The 13,650-nt window shown below is 42.7% G+C and overlaps 1 protein-coding gene across 3 annotated transcripts in view; it reads left to right on the forward strand.

The window, feature by feature from the left end:
• Nucleotides 1-13,650, forward strand: part of Unc5c (unc-5 netrin receptor C) — a 380,036-nt gene that overhangs the window by 357,594 nt on the left and 8,792 nt on the right. For all 3 annotated transcript variants that reach the window (XM_004661628.2, XM_004661629.2, XM_045144365.1), the window contains 2 exons: nt 5,991-6,140; nt 8,031-8,195. In XM_004661628.2, the coding sequence (XP_004661685.1) occupies nt 5,991-6,140; nt 8,031-8,195 (315 nt within the window). The remainder of the gene's footprint in view (nt 1-5,990; nt 6,141-8,030; nt 8,196-13,650) is intronic.

Consider the following 13,650-nt stretch of genomic DNA (forward strand, 5'->3'; position numbering starts at 1 on the left):
GTGTGCAAGTGGCAGCTCAGGCCACGCATCTGTGGCGGCAGCAGCTGTGGGAACAGCAGGCAGGGCCCTGGAAATGAAGGGACTTGACGGGGGATGTTTGCACATAGTCACTGGAGTCCAGCCTTATTATTAGGGATGAAGGAAGGCAGACAGGCTGAAGGGAGGGCAGAGCACCCCAGTGTGAACACAGGAAGAGAAAGTAACAACTAGAGATGACATTGACCCTAGCAGGTGGAAGAGGCCAGCTGACAGTCAGCTGTTCCCACTACCTGGCTCAGCAGCCCAAAGCCTGAAGGCCAGGGAGGAGGGAGTAGGCCCAGGCCTGAGAGCTGCCTGCTGGAAAGTTAGCAGGGAACAGGAGAGAAGGATGTCCGCTCTGTTTGGCCTTTGCTTTGGTAGAGTGCAGGCACACAGCTGTGACAGAAATGGTGGTGACAGCCACAGTAGCAAAGAGAGAAACTTCTCATCCCTGAATGACCAAGGCATTTTTAAATCAGGGTTAAAGAATGAATAGAAGCACGGCAGGTGCCACTAAATCTAATGACAGATGTGATTCTTTTCAATAACAGCCAGCACAATCACTGTGGGTTGGTCTTCTGAGGTCTAATACACGTGGCCTGCTGAACACGTGCTGGGTCGTTCTCATGTTTTGGAGAGCAGCATTGCAGAAGATCAGTGCAGATGGGGCAGGCAGCAGTTACTAGGCACCAGAACTTGTCAGAACCACGGACAGAGCACAGACAAGGTCACTGGTCTCCACCAGCCTAGGCAAGCCAAAACAGCTGGAGGGCAAGGCTGGCTGATGCTGCCTTCCTGTCACCTGTACTCTGCTTCTAGGTGGTGGTAGGTCTCAGGGTTTCCCCCACAGTAGCTCCCTCTACCTGCCTTTGAGAGTAGTCATAAGCCCCAGCTCCTTGGCAGCAATAGACATTACCAACTTATGCTTCTATGTTTTTGTTGAGACTAGGGTTCACAGGAAACTATAATAAAAAGGAGGATAATTTTAGTAATAGGTGGGGAGATGGCTTGGTGTTTAAAGATGCTTGCAAAGCCTCCCAAAAATTGACATAAAGCCAGATACAAAAATTGGTGCAAGCATCTGGAATTTATGTGGAGCAGGAAAAGACCCTGGTGTGCACACACAAACACACACATGCACTCAAACAAATAAGGATTTTTTTTTAAATAATAGTAGATAAATTTTTAAACTCCAGGAACAAGACAGAGAAAATCAAAGCCATGGTTTCACCATTCACGGGTACTGTTCAGTGTGCTACAAGACATAAGTTAAATCATGTGTTTCACCCTTTCTCTGGCTGATAAAGTTTCTAATAAGGAAATAAAAAGAAGGAATGATGATAAGAATACATTTTGGAAATAAACATGCTGGGAGCTTCAAATACACCAACAGGATAATTTCCCTTAGGAAACCAGAAGCTAAGGAACAAGACATTAGAACACTGCAGAGCAATGTCAGAGAGGGATTCACTCTTGCACAGTGCCGTGGTGAGTGGAGGAGAAGGGTTGCTGAAGAGGGGCTCATGTGGGGCCAGGAGTGAGGGAGCAAGCACAGGGCAGAAGCAACATGGAGCACGCTCCTCAAAGAGCTCAGCACAAAGTCATTGACTTGCCCAGCTCTGAGCTGAGCTTCACTTTGAACCCTATGAGTAGAGAAAACATTCTTTCTTTTAATTCGTTGATAATTTTTTTTTTTTACATTATACATGTATATAGCCTCCCATGACCTTTTTTTGAGAGACAGCATTCTTTTTTTTTTTTTTTTTTTTTTTCCGAGGTATGGTCTCACTCTGGTCCAGGCTGACCTGGAATTAACTCTGTAGTCTCAGGGTGGCCTTGAACTCACAGCAATCTTCCTACCTCTGTCTCCCGAGTGCTGGGATTAAAGGTGTCTGCCACCAAGCCCGGCTGAGACAACATTCTTAAAGAAATTTCTCCAGTGTCTCTGTGTATGCCATTCCATCACCTGAGAAGGTCTGCCAGGAATGCAGAGCTGTATGACTGTCACTGGTGGACGGAGGTTTGTCCATGCCTGGAAGGACCCAAGGGGAAAGGAGGATAGAAGAAGTACAGGAGGCAGGCCCATTGTGACAGTCATGTGGGAGGGAATACGGGGAAGTTCTTGGGGTACAAAACCAAAGGGTAGGAATCTTGAGGCTGCTCCTCTGTCAGGCCCAATGAAGAGAGATCCTACTGCCTAGAAGCCTGGGTGTGTTCTCACCATGGGCCAGAGCTGTTTTGTTTATAAACATAGACCTTTAAAACATCTTGGATTTATCGTGGTTCTTGAGTGGCCCAGGCTAATGGTTCAGCATGGATAAGGCCTTGGTTTAATTGATTATTGTGTAAGCTGCTTGTTTCTTTGGTGGGTTCCCTTGCAGTTGCCTTTGGATCGACCCCTTACATGCTCCTGGAATCAATCCAGCCCCTACTCCAGCCTGTGCTAGAGGCAGACCATGTGCCAAGGAACTATTCAGATCCCAGGGATAGAAGACTCTGAGGCAGACACTTGTTCCTGGTGACAGAACACCAAGGCTCATGTGTGGACTGATATGTCTCCTGCCTTGAAGGATGTTAGTGACCCTTTGTCAGTCACTCACTCTTCATCTTTTCAAGGCAACATAAGAGATGGAGACAGCTTAACAGAGCAGCAGGTGGATTTATCCAGAGCCCAAGCCAGCCCTGGGGATGGGACAGGCTACCAGCAGGGAAGTTGTGCGAAGGAGGGCCATCTTTATATTTCTCAACATAGACAGCCTAAATGATCCTAACTTTCATTTTGACATTTCTTTCCAAGGTCACGACATATTACTTAAATCTTCTTAAATCTTTTGACCTTAAACATACTTGGTTCTTGTTCTTCTGTAAAGTGCAGAAATACTTAAACCTTTTCAACCCAAAAGTAGTCTGTTAAGCCACTATTTTATGTGAATAATAAGTGGAGAAAATAATGGCATCAAAATATAATAAGGACTACTTAGACCTCTATTCTTGGCATGAAAGTATATTGATGGGAAGTTTATCTTTCTTTAGGGTTCATTTCCAGTGGAAAGGGAGAAGAACGTCAGGCTCCCCTGAGCTCAATTCAGTAGCTCTTTGTCCCTCTGGTAGGTGGAGAGATAGAAGGCTAAAGAGTACATTCTCTGGCTCCACTGCTACCAAACTGACACTTAGTTCCTTCTCTCCAAAATGGGTTCCACATGCTACTTCAGTCTTTCTCCTCATAGAAAGAACTCAATAGGATGACTTTTGAGGTTATGCTGAAAGAAGCTAAACACTGAATCTTACTTTTGGCCTGGCTCTCACCCAGATTTTGCACTCAGAATGTGGAATTAGATTTCTTGATTTCAAGGTCATGGCCACAAACAGTTGCGTTTTGCTATGCAGTACACTCTGCCAAAGAACCGATAATGACAGTGTTCTGTCCTCTGGCATCCAATGTTGGTCATATAGATAGGGTGTGGATTCTACACTGTTGGGTACAATTACCTCCCAGAATACAATGCATCTTTTAGACATCCCAGGGAGATAATTTGGATGTAATAAAGATCTATAGTAATCAGATAATTACCATCGATTGCTCTTTAGATGTCTTGATGAGGTAATTATGGCATACTGGAAAGAAGCTGGAACTGATTGATTGGCATGACTGCAATCTCAAAGATTTCTAATTATATTTCTTTTCTTCTAATGGCTTATAAACAAACATCATTTTAGCTTTAGAATTTGTCAGGTGCCAGGTTCACTGGGAACATCAGCTTTCTCTATTATGCTAACTAGACACAGAACATGATCAACATAAGCTAATTATGTCTTCTGGTGAAGCAGAAGCAACTTCAGTTAAGCCTCACATTTCATCCCCTTTGCCATTCCACACACAGCCCATGGATTCTTGTCAGGAAATGGGGTGTGCAGTGTCAGGGAGGGCATTCTGGGAGAGCTGTGTGTGTCACTGCTAGCTGGCTGGAACTAGAGGTCCTAGTGTGAACCCTAGGAGCCTACTCATGCAGGCACAATGGAATCAAGGCACAATGACACAGCATGTGTGTCAGAGTGGCTGGTTGACTGCTCAGGCCCTGTCACAAGTAATAGCTACTCATAGGTCAGCACTGTCAGATAGATGGACCGCACCACACACTTCCCTATATCAGTGGGGCTCTTGTCTCATGTCTCCCATTAGGCACTAATTAGAGAAGTCGCCGTCTGAAACCATGTTCCCATTATCCCAGTGCTTCCTACATCATCATCAGCTTGGGTTGTTCAGAACAGTGGCCTAATACAAGATGATTGGAGTTAAGAACAGTGACCTCAGCGGTTTGAAGTGTGCTGTTTGCATCTATCTCATCAGTGATGTTGATAACCTTGGCAGTTACTGGATGAGCAAGGTGTAGGTTAGTCTTCATTCAGTGAATGAATGCAAAGCAAATGCATTTCTGGGGATGGTAGAGTCTGGGTCTGATACTGAAACTTCTCCATTGTGACCCTCTGTGCTTGCCATGTGGGCTATTGCCCAGTACATTCAGGTGGCATTCTCAACAATCACACATGTCCTTAAATTCTGTTGTTGTTTTTTTTTTTAATTTTTATTAACATTTTCCATGTTAAATTCTGTTTTTTATGACAAAAATCACCAAAGAAGAAAGCCATGTCTTTTTGTTTATATGCATGCATGCATGTATGTGTAAATTTGAAAACATTATTTTCCTGGATTCTGTTTTTAAAAAATTATGCATTACACATATTTTTTATCACTAGAACTTTTCATGACAAGAAAGGAGTGGGACGGTTCATTTCATTCATTGATAACTTACAGTGCACTGCTGTTTGGATAATTGCAGCTGTAGTTGGAAATGCTTCATTAACTCCCATTAACTAGCTTGAGAAATGGAAGTGGATATAGGCTTTGTCCTCCTATTATATCTTTATACTGTAAGTAAAGTAAGGAGTGGATTTCTCACCACTTACAGTTCTAAGGAAGCGAGGCAGGTGTTTTTAAGTTCAAGTAACTATTTAGGTCAATATTTGTCATTTTAAACCATTACTGTCTATATCAGATTTCCCTTTAACAGGACATATAAAGAAAATAAAATGGCTGTGATGGCTTCTGTCATCAATCCCAGCACTCTGGAGGCTGAGGTAGGAGAATCCCCATCATGAGTTCAAACTGGGCTATAGAATGAGTTCCAGGTTAGCCTAGGCAAGGGTGAGACTAATTCACACACACACACACACACACACACACACACACACACACACACACAAAGCCAGGTGTGGTAGTGCACGCCTTTAATCCCAACACTTGGGAGGCAGAGGTAGGAAGACCACTATGAGTTCAAGGCCACCCTGAGACTACATGGTGAATTACAGGTCAGCCTGGGCTACAATAATACCCAACCTTGAAAAAAAAGAAAAAAATATATAAAAAGCAGTAAATTATGCACTGGATCATTCTAAGCAAAATAAATAAATAAAACATGCCACTTTTCTCCTGCACATAACGAAACCGAAGGCTTTGAACCAAATGTCTAAAGCACTCCAGTTACTTTGTTGGTTGGTATTTTATCAAATCCATCATAAGCACTTGTCTTTTAATTATGTGGCCCTTTCCCTAAAAGTTTATTGAAATTCTACTTCCTTATCTGTTAGCTCTACTTCTACCTATTTTTTCTTTCATTGATGCCCTCCACCTCAACAATTCTGGGTGTAGCCGGTCATTTGCTAAGTGCAGCCTGCTGAGTTCGCTCCCCAGCAACACAGAATTGCTTTGTCAGCTTGTCAGTGGGATTCCATTAATGCCCAAGATGGCAAGGGCTTCATTATGAGGGTCTCACAAGCTGTGGTATTCTTAGCATTGCTTAGGTTGGCCACTCTTTTCTGGAAGTACACTGAAGAAATGTCTTTATTCAATAGGGGGTTGACAAATATGGCAGATCAATCAATAATGCATATTGGTTTGGGGCATATCATTGTAGGAAGTTTTACAACTCGAGAGACAAATGGGAGGACAGCTCCTGGAGGAACCTAAGGCTCTTCATTTTAAAGGCAGCATCCACAACCTGCGTCTGTCCATCCACGACATTGCCCATTCGCTCTGGAAGAGCAAACTCCTCGCTAAGTATCAGGTAAGATCACCAAGCTTCACTGAAGGCTTGGGGACCATGCCAAGAAGCACAACCAAGATTTTATAGCTATAAGACATCTCCTTCCTTGAAATTATTCAATATCAATATTAATTGTCCAAAACAGTTGGAAGTTTTTCACTGTTTTTGAGCAACATACAATGGGAGTATTTATAGGAAAACTTTTAGAAATATACTCTGTACAGTAATTGTACTATCATTTACTTTTACCAAACAAGAAATATCTAAATCCATTCATTCAATTGCTTTTCTATGTAAATATTCACATCAACCTGGTAGGAATGGCCTCAGATGTACTCATAGAAGAAAATGCGACATTGCCAGCCTGTCTGCCTGTCTGATACAAATTGTGGTCCAGCCTTGCATAAAAAACTTAGAAGTAAACACTGTTTGGAACTTAGAAATAACCACTGTATAGCACCCTTGCATAGAACACTTAGAAGTAACTAGTGTTTGGAAACTAAAATGGCATATAAAAGTAACATACTTTGGATGTTATTAAATTCCAGGCATTAATATTCTTGTTCCAAGTCCCGTCCACATAACTATGGGGATACACACAGGTTGTCAAGGGTACCTTCTTTCTGTCAGTCAGCCTGTCCCTTTAAGTGAAGGGTTCTGATGGGTGTCCAGCCTCAACCTACCCAGGAGGTGAGGCGTTCTCTGTTGGAGAAGTGTCTACATGCATGCAAACCAGCCCAACCCAGCTCTGCTTCCCATCTACTGGTTGTTTCATTATATCAATAAATAATAAATAGATAAATAATCCCAAAAGAACCATCCTCCTCTTAAGGGAGACATACATTATAAATTACATGGAACAAACTTACTTTTTTTGCTAATAGTCATGAGTTTTGATAAGGGTTACCTTTCCTGTGTCAGCCCTCAACCTAGACTTTGTCTGGGCCCTCTCTGCTTGCTTTCTTCCCTCCTCTACATTGCCAATATTTAAGAGTTCCCCAAAGCCTTCTTTTCATGAATTTGTATTTTAATATAATTTGTATCATAATATAAGGTATCATAATATTGTATCATAATATTTGTATCATAATATAAGGTACTATTTCAATAAAAATTATATGATATTAGTTCAAGCTAACCCTATCTGAATACCTACCATCTGTGAGATACTCATTGAGCCTGGCAGGTATATAGATTAGGTGCAGTTTCTCCTGCCTCTATGCAGATGAGGAGCTTCATGGGAAGGCTGAGTAACTTGCCCCAAGTTATCAAGAAATCCAGGGGAGGGTGTGGTCTCTCATAATGGGTTTTGTGCCAGAGTCTCTGCCTAAATATTCTCTACCAACATATTCTCCCACCTATCTCTCCTTTATTTTATTGTGGCAAGTCTAGGATGGTCTAGGGGGTTACAAAATGAATGGCTGTTGGAGGCTTAGTACTTTTTAAGCCAAGGACTTTTTTGTGGCAACTAATTTCTAACTGTAGTGCCTGTTGGCTAGCCCTGTCCTGGGCAGAGGGAAGGAAGACACATGAAAAGAAATGGAATTGATATATTATCATGTGGGCTTGCTTTGCTGTGCTACAGAATATCACTCCAGGGATTCCTTTTAATGAGCAATGTGGTGTGTGTAGGATTTATTTTAGGAACTTTCTAAGCTTTAAAAATATCATTTACAATGGCCAGTTTTCCAAATGAGTGACTTAGTCAGGTTGGTTAGGCACGTGGATTCTAGAGACTTACTTCCTGGGCTCTAAGCTCATCTCTTCTACTGACTAGACCTAATGGGCCTCCTTTCACTCCCATGAAGTGAGAGGGAGGACCTGCACACAGACCTGTTGGAATTGCATGAGGTAAACACTGAGAGGCAGCATTAGATGCTCATTTGTGGTTAACATTCTTATCTCCTCTAGGAAATTCCATTTTACCATATTTGGAGTGGCTGTCAAAGAAATCTCCACTGTACCTTCACTCTGGAGAGACTTAGCCTGAACACAGTGGAGCTGGTTTGCAAACTCTGTGTACGGCAGGTGGAAGGGGAAGGGCAAATCTTCCAGCTCAACTGCACAGTGTCAGAGGTAAGAAGCTCCTCTTCAATCGCACAGGGAGTTTTCAGGAGAGAGGGTACTGCATGGCTGCAAAACCTTTCAGTACAGGCTATACAAAAGTCCTCCAAAGCTAGTTCTATTTCATATATGTGTGTGTGTGTGTGTGTGTGTGTGTGTGTGTGTGTGTGTGTGTGTATAATATACACATGCATACATACATACGCATAGAGAAAGAGAGAGAGCATAAGAATAAACCCCAACACTTGGACACTTGGGAGGCTGAGACAGGAGAATGTTTCAAGTTCAAGGGTAGGCTGATCTGTGTAGTGAGTTTCAAGCTAGCCATGGCTATATAGTGAGCCCCTGTCTCGATGAAACAAGAAACAAACAAAACCATTTCTGAATTGAAAAGGCAGAGTTTTAGTACCATACACATGCCATTGTTCTCAGCAGCCTCTTCCATCTACCCGTTTCATCTCTCATAGACCTCCCAACTCTGTCCTAATCCTGTTCTGCTGATTGGGGTGGAGAAAAAGAGAAGTCCCACTTTCTCCTTCTTTCTCTTCCATGTTGAAAGGAAAAAGAAAATTTGGTCTTTTTTTCTCTCCCTTATCTCATTCTCCAAATATTAAACAAGATGTCCTTTTTCTCAGGGTATGGGAAATATTCCAGGAGTACAAGAAAATCTGCATAATTCCCTCTCCCATAGCCATCATGCTTGCTTCCCTCCCCCCGCCCATGATTTTCACAGACGTCAGTTGAGAATTTTTGTATATCCATATCCCAGCAATAACAATAGTGGTTATTGCTATTTAAAACTCTGTAAGGAAAGAGGAGGTGCCCATGACCTTATCTGTTCTCTCGGATGCAAAAGCTACAGTTTGAAAGGCAGTAAGCCTTCACACCGAAGGAACAAAGAGGGAAGAATAAGGCAAAGGGTCGGAGAGCAGCCTCCTCTGGGCCTCTCGGAGGCTCAGCTCCATGCTGTTTCCCCAACCACAAAGCCCAGCACAACTCCAGCCGGCCAGTATATGATTTAAAATAGTAGTTCTTTTTTGCTGCTTCATGCATAGTGATGACTGAAATGTCAGTCTGTTCAGCTTGTCTCGCTCCACATGTCCTATTTCAAGATGATCTTCCTCAGCAAGCCAGGGGAGGAAAACACGTGAGCTCCAAAACATTCGTCTTCTTTCCCACAGCCTTCGAGCTGCAGTCAGTCAGCATCTCCTCCCGTATGTAGTTTCATGAGACTTTTGGCTCATAAACAACTTTAGTCACAGACCCCAGTGACATTCATAAGGAATGATCTAGGTGTCAGGGTGCCATGGCAACCGCCAGGCCTTTGGATGCGCAGCCCTATCTCCCAGGCACACAGCACCACCCCTGCTGGCTCCAGAGGGTGTTTTCACTTTCCAGGCTCAGCAGGTCTGCAAAGTTCAATAACCACCCAGCTCCAGTGACAACAAAGGCTGTGGAATTTTGGAGGGGGCCTGAGGAGTCTGGTCCTTTGATGCTTGCTTTCTGTTCAGCGTGAACATTTGCTGTGTGCTCAAAAGGTGGATCAGATGCAGCCGCAGAGGAAAGAGCTCTCAGCATTTTCCCCCTCTCTACAGGCCTGCCACATCCTCACACAGAACAGACAGTTTTGCATGGTGTGATCACAATTTAAGAACTTATTTCTGGCACCACCATAGAGGAAAGATTATTGCTTTTGCAACCTGGCAGTCCACTCAGAGGCCAGCCCTGTAGTCACGTGTGAGGTATTTGCCTGTGTGTGACAGCGTAACACGTGTAACTGAGGTAGGAAGAAGTGGCCACAGAGGAGATAATTTGGGGGATTAATAGGAGTGCTGCTGCCTTTACTCCTGGGTCACTGAGTCCCACCATTTGGGTTAGCATTTGAATGTAGGTTGGGTCTGCAAGGAAAGGAAGTGAGGCTCTGGTACTGATGATGAAGCCCTGTGAGACTCTGTGTCCACCAACAGAAATTCATCAAAACCAGTAAGAAGCTGGGCATGGTGGCACACACCTTTAATTCTAACACTCCAGAGACAGAGATAGGAGGATCTCTGTGTATTTCAGGCCAGCCTGGGATGATAGACTAAGTCCCAGGTCGGCCTGGGCTAGAGTGAGACCCTGCCTTGTGAGGTGAAAAGTGGCACAATGTTACTGACAAGCCCTAACAAATAGAGAAAAGGCACCATTGATGATTGCCTTCTTCTGAACCCTGCTCCTTCTATCCCAGGGCAAGGTGGCAGGTGAGTTAGGGGTTCGATTTCCATTATCATATAGCCCAAGAATGAGCTTACTTGTCACAAACATGGTACCCTCACCCACTGTCCCAGTCAGCTCCACTGAAGGGCATCCATCAGTAGCCATGTGTAAGTCCACAGACTTTGACCTCTCTAGTCAAATGGAGGACATGCTGACTACTGTAGAGACCAGGCTGGACATGATATACACATTAGTTATCTTGGGCACCAGTTGTTCTCCTGTGGCTCCTGTATCCAATAGCAATTACAAGCCTGTAACTATTCCAATAGGAAATTTAAGAATAAAAATATCTGGAAGTCTTTCTAAAAGTATTGGCATGAATACATGTGAAAATATAAATACAATGAAAGGTATTTTTCTCATTTTTTACTCTTAGGTTTTTTTTTCAGATGAGGTGGGGTGACAGAAGAAAAACCTTTAGGATTTTTTAGACTTTAAAATATTTTTATATATTTTATTTATTTATTTGAGAGAGAGAGAGGTGAAGAGAAATAGAGAGAGAATGGGTACATCAGGACCTCCAGCTAGTGCAAACAAACTCTAGATGCATGTACCACTTTGTGCATTTGACTTGTGTTGGTTCTGGGGAATAGATAAAGCCTGTGTCCTTTAGCTTTGTAGGCAAACACCTTAACCACTAAGCCATCGCTTCAGCCAAGAATTTTTTACACTTTGACTTCCTTTTAGCCATAGACAAAAGCCCATCACAGTAAGTTGCCAAGTGAACTATTCTATGGAATATATACAATTATTGGTCCCTTACTTCAGTTTTATTAAGCTTAATTGTTGCATCATTATATTTTAGACCTGTTGTGAAAACTAGGTGAATAATGTTATGTGCTGGAAATAGCACTTGCTCCATTAGCACATGCTTCTCTTCACCAGTCTTGATGTCACTGGCATCACTGGGTTCTGGGAAAATTAGCCACTCTAATCTATGGGATCCACTTGAGATTCCCTCTCAGAATAAGCAAAAAAATAAAGCTTCATTTCTATGTAAAATTGAGGTGGATAGAAAAAGTTCAAGGCCATCCCAGTCAATAATGAGATACTTTTTCAAAGCAAAAAGTGTTGGGCTAGGGATGTAGTTCAGTAGCAGAACACATGAGAAGCATGTGTAAAGCCTGAAACATGTGCCATCCTCCACAGCAGATGTTTGGTTAATGCTGAAAAATCATATGTTTAACTAAGGAACCATAACACCAAAGACAGATGGTACCAATATCATAAACAATTATTGTAATAAGCATTCCATGAGAGTAATCTCTACTTTCACCTGGAAATAAAGGAAAATCTAAAGGCAACTGAAATTACTAGATGAAATTTAAATACAAATATGCATGTGGGTTTCTTTTTCTTTTGCCTCCCATGCTTCTCACTGTCAGCCATGTGATAAGAAAGACAAGCAATTGTGTCCACAGAGCTTGTTTCATCTATACAAAGGCACAGGAAGCAGGGCCAGAGTCAGATCTCAGGTTGTTAATACTCATATCAAGCGGCAGTGGCTCTTTACTCACCGAGGAAAAGGAAATGAGTTGAGTACATGAGCAGACCTTTATCTGGTAGGAAGCTCACCATGCTACTCCAGGGGTAGAGTTCCATCAGGAATGGGTTTCATCCTCTTCCTATGCTAGCAAAAACTATCTTCTTGCATTGCAACAAACAGTAACTGAGTACTTTCTAAGTGCACGGTACAGTGATGGACATCCTACGACTTTGGAGAATGGCAAAAAAAAATATATATATATATATATGTGTGTGTATTGTGACACCCAGGAAATGTGAGAAATGAAAGGAATTCCTGGTCAGCACAGCCGCAGTGCACAGAGCCAACTGTGAGGAGAGCAGAAGAGCAGCAAGCGTGCACGAGGAGACCCACGGGTGACACACTTGCTCAGGGAAGCACACAGGGCACAAAGTGTGATTTCCCTGAAATGTTAAGGGAAAGAGCAAAGCTGTCACAGGACCATTCACAGACATAACCCTAGGAATAAGGAGTGGTGTGGTCTGAGAGGACTATGAGTTATGCAAAGCTGTGCCAAGGATGGGGCAACCTGAAAAGGGTTGGGCCAGATTGTGAAGCGGGACAAGTAAGTGTGGAGCCCCTACTGCACACCAGCATGGCTCTGTGCATGTGTGCATCACATGTGGAGCCTCACGCTAGCTCTACAGGCAAGTGGTACATCTGTCTCTCACTGCTTATGAGGAAGGAGTAAAATTTTAAGAGCTACTTTGTAGATTTAAATGGAGATAACCCTCCTAAACTTAAGCTATGCTGTAAGCATTATACTTTTTGTGCTGAAAACCAAAGACACCCAAATGAGAAAGAAAAGTGAAACTACAGACTAATATCCACGATTAAATAGAAACAAAAATTCTCAACAAAATACTATCAAATCGATTTAAATAGCATAGAAAAAAATCCTTATGATCAAGGAGGTTCCAATCCAGGGAGAAGGATGGTTTGATGCCTGTTAATTAATAAACAACATACAAGGGTTGGAGAGATGTCTCAGAATATAAGGCATGTGTCTCCAAAGCCTAAGGATCCAGGTTTGATTCCCCAGTACCAACATAAACATATTTTGTACATGAGAATAGGAACAGAGTGTGCATGCCAGTAAACACTGTAGGAAGATTAATCTGATGGACAGGCAAGGTGGGTCACAGGCAAAGTGCAGGGAGATACTGTGGGCAAGAGATAAGAAGACTCTGAGGATAAGAGTCATTACTACAAACTTATCCATCACAGTATAGACTGGATAGTCAGGATGGTTCTGTATCTGCGGATCTGGTAGGTTTCCCTTTAGATCCTTTTGTCATCATCCAGAAAGTAGCAAAAGGACTTTGGCCTAGGTGATAGCAATGAATTGTGACTTTAGCACAGATTCCTCTTTGTCCCCACAAACAAATCCATCCACGCATGATTCTAGGCCTAACATATGTGTTGGAACACTTGTATTTTGACACTCCAAACATAAATGCATTAATAAGCTCTGATGCATACTCTCAAAGAGCTCTCTGGTCACCTTTCTTGAAATCCCATAATGAGAGAGGTTGGGAAATCATGTCTCTTTCTCTGTGAGGAGAAAGTAGCTGTAGGTTTTGATTCTCATTCCAAGATTTCTACAACTCCCTGTGGGCACTTCATTGCTACACACCACATCCTAAATCCTGGTATGAACTGGAGCCAACACAAAGGAGCCAGTGG

This window comes from Jaculus jaculus, chromosome 2 (assembly GCF_020740685.1).
Source record: "Jaculus jaculus isolate mJacJac1 chromosome 2, mJacJac1.mat.Y.cur, whole genome shotgun sequence".
Classification (NCBI taxonomy): Eukaryota; Metazoa; Chordata; class Mammalia; order Rodentia; family Dipodidae; genus Jaculus; species Jaculus jaculus.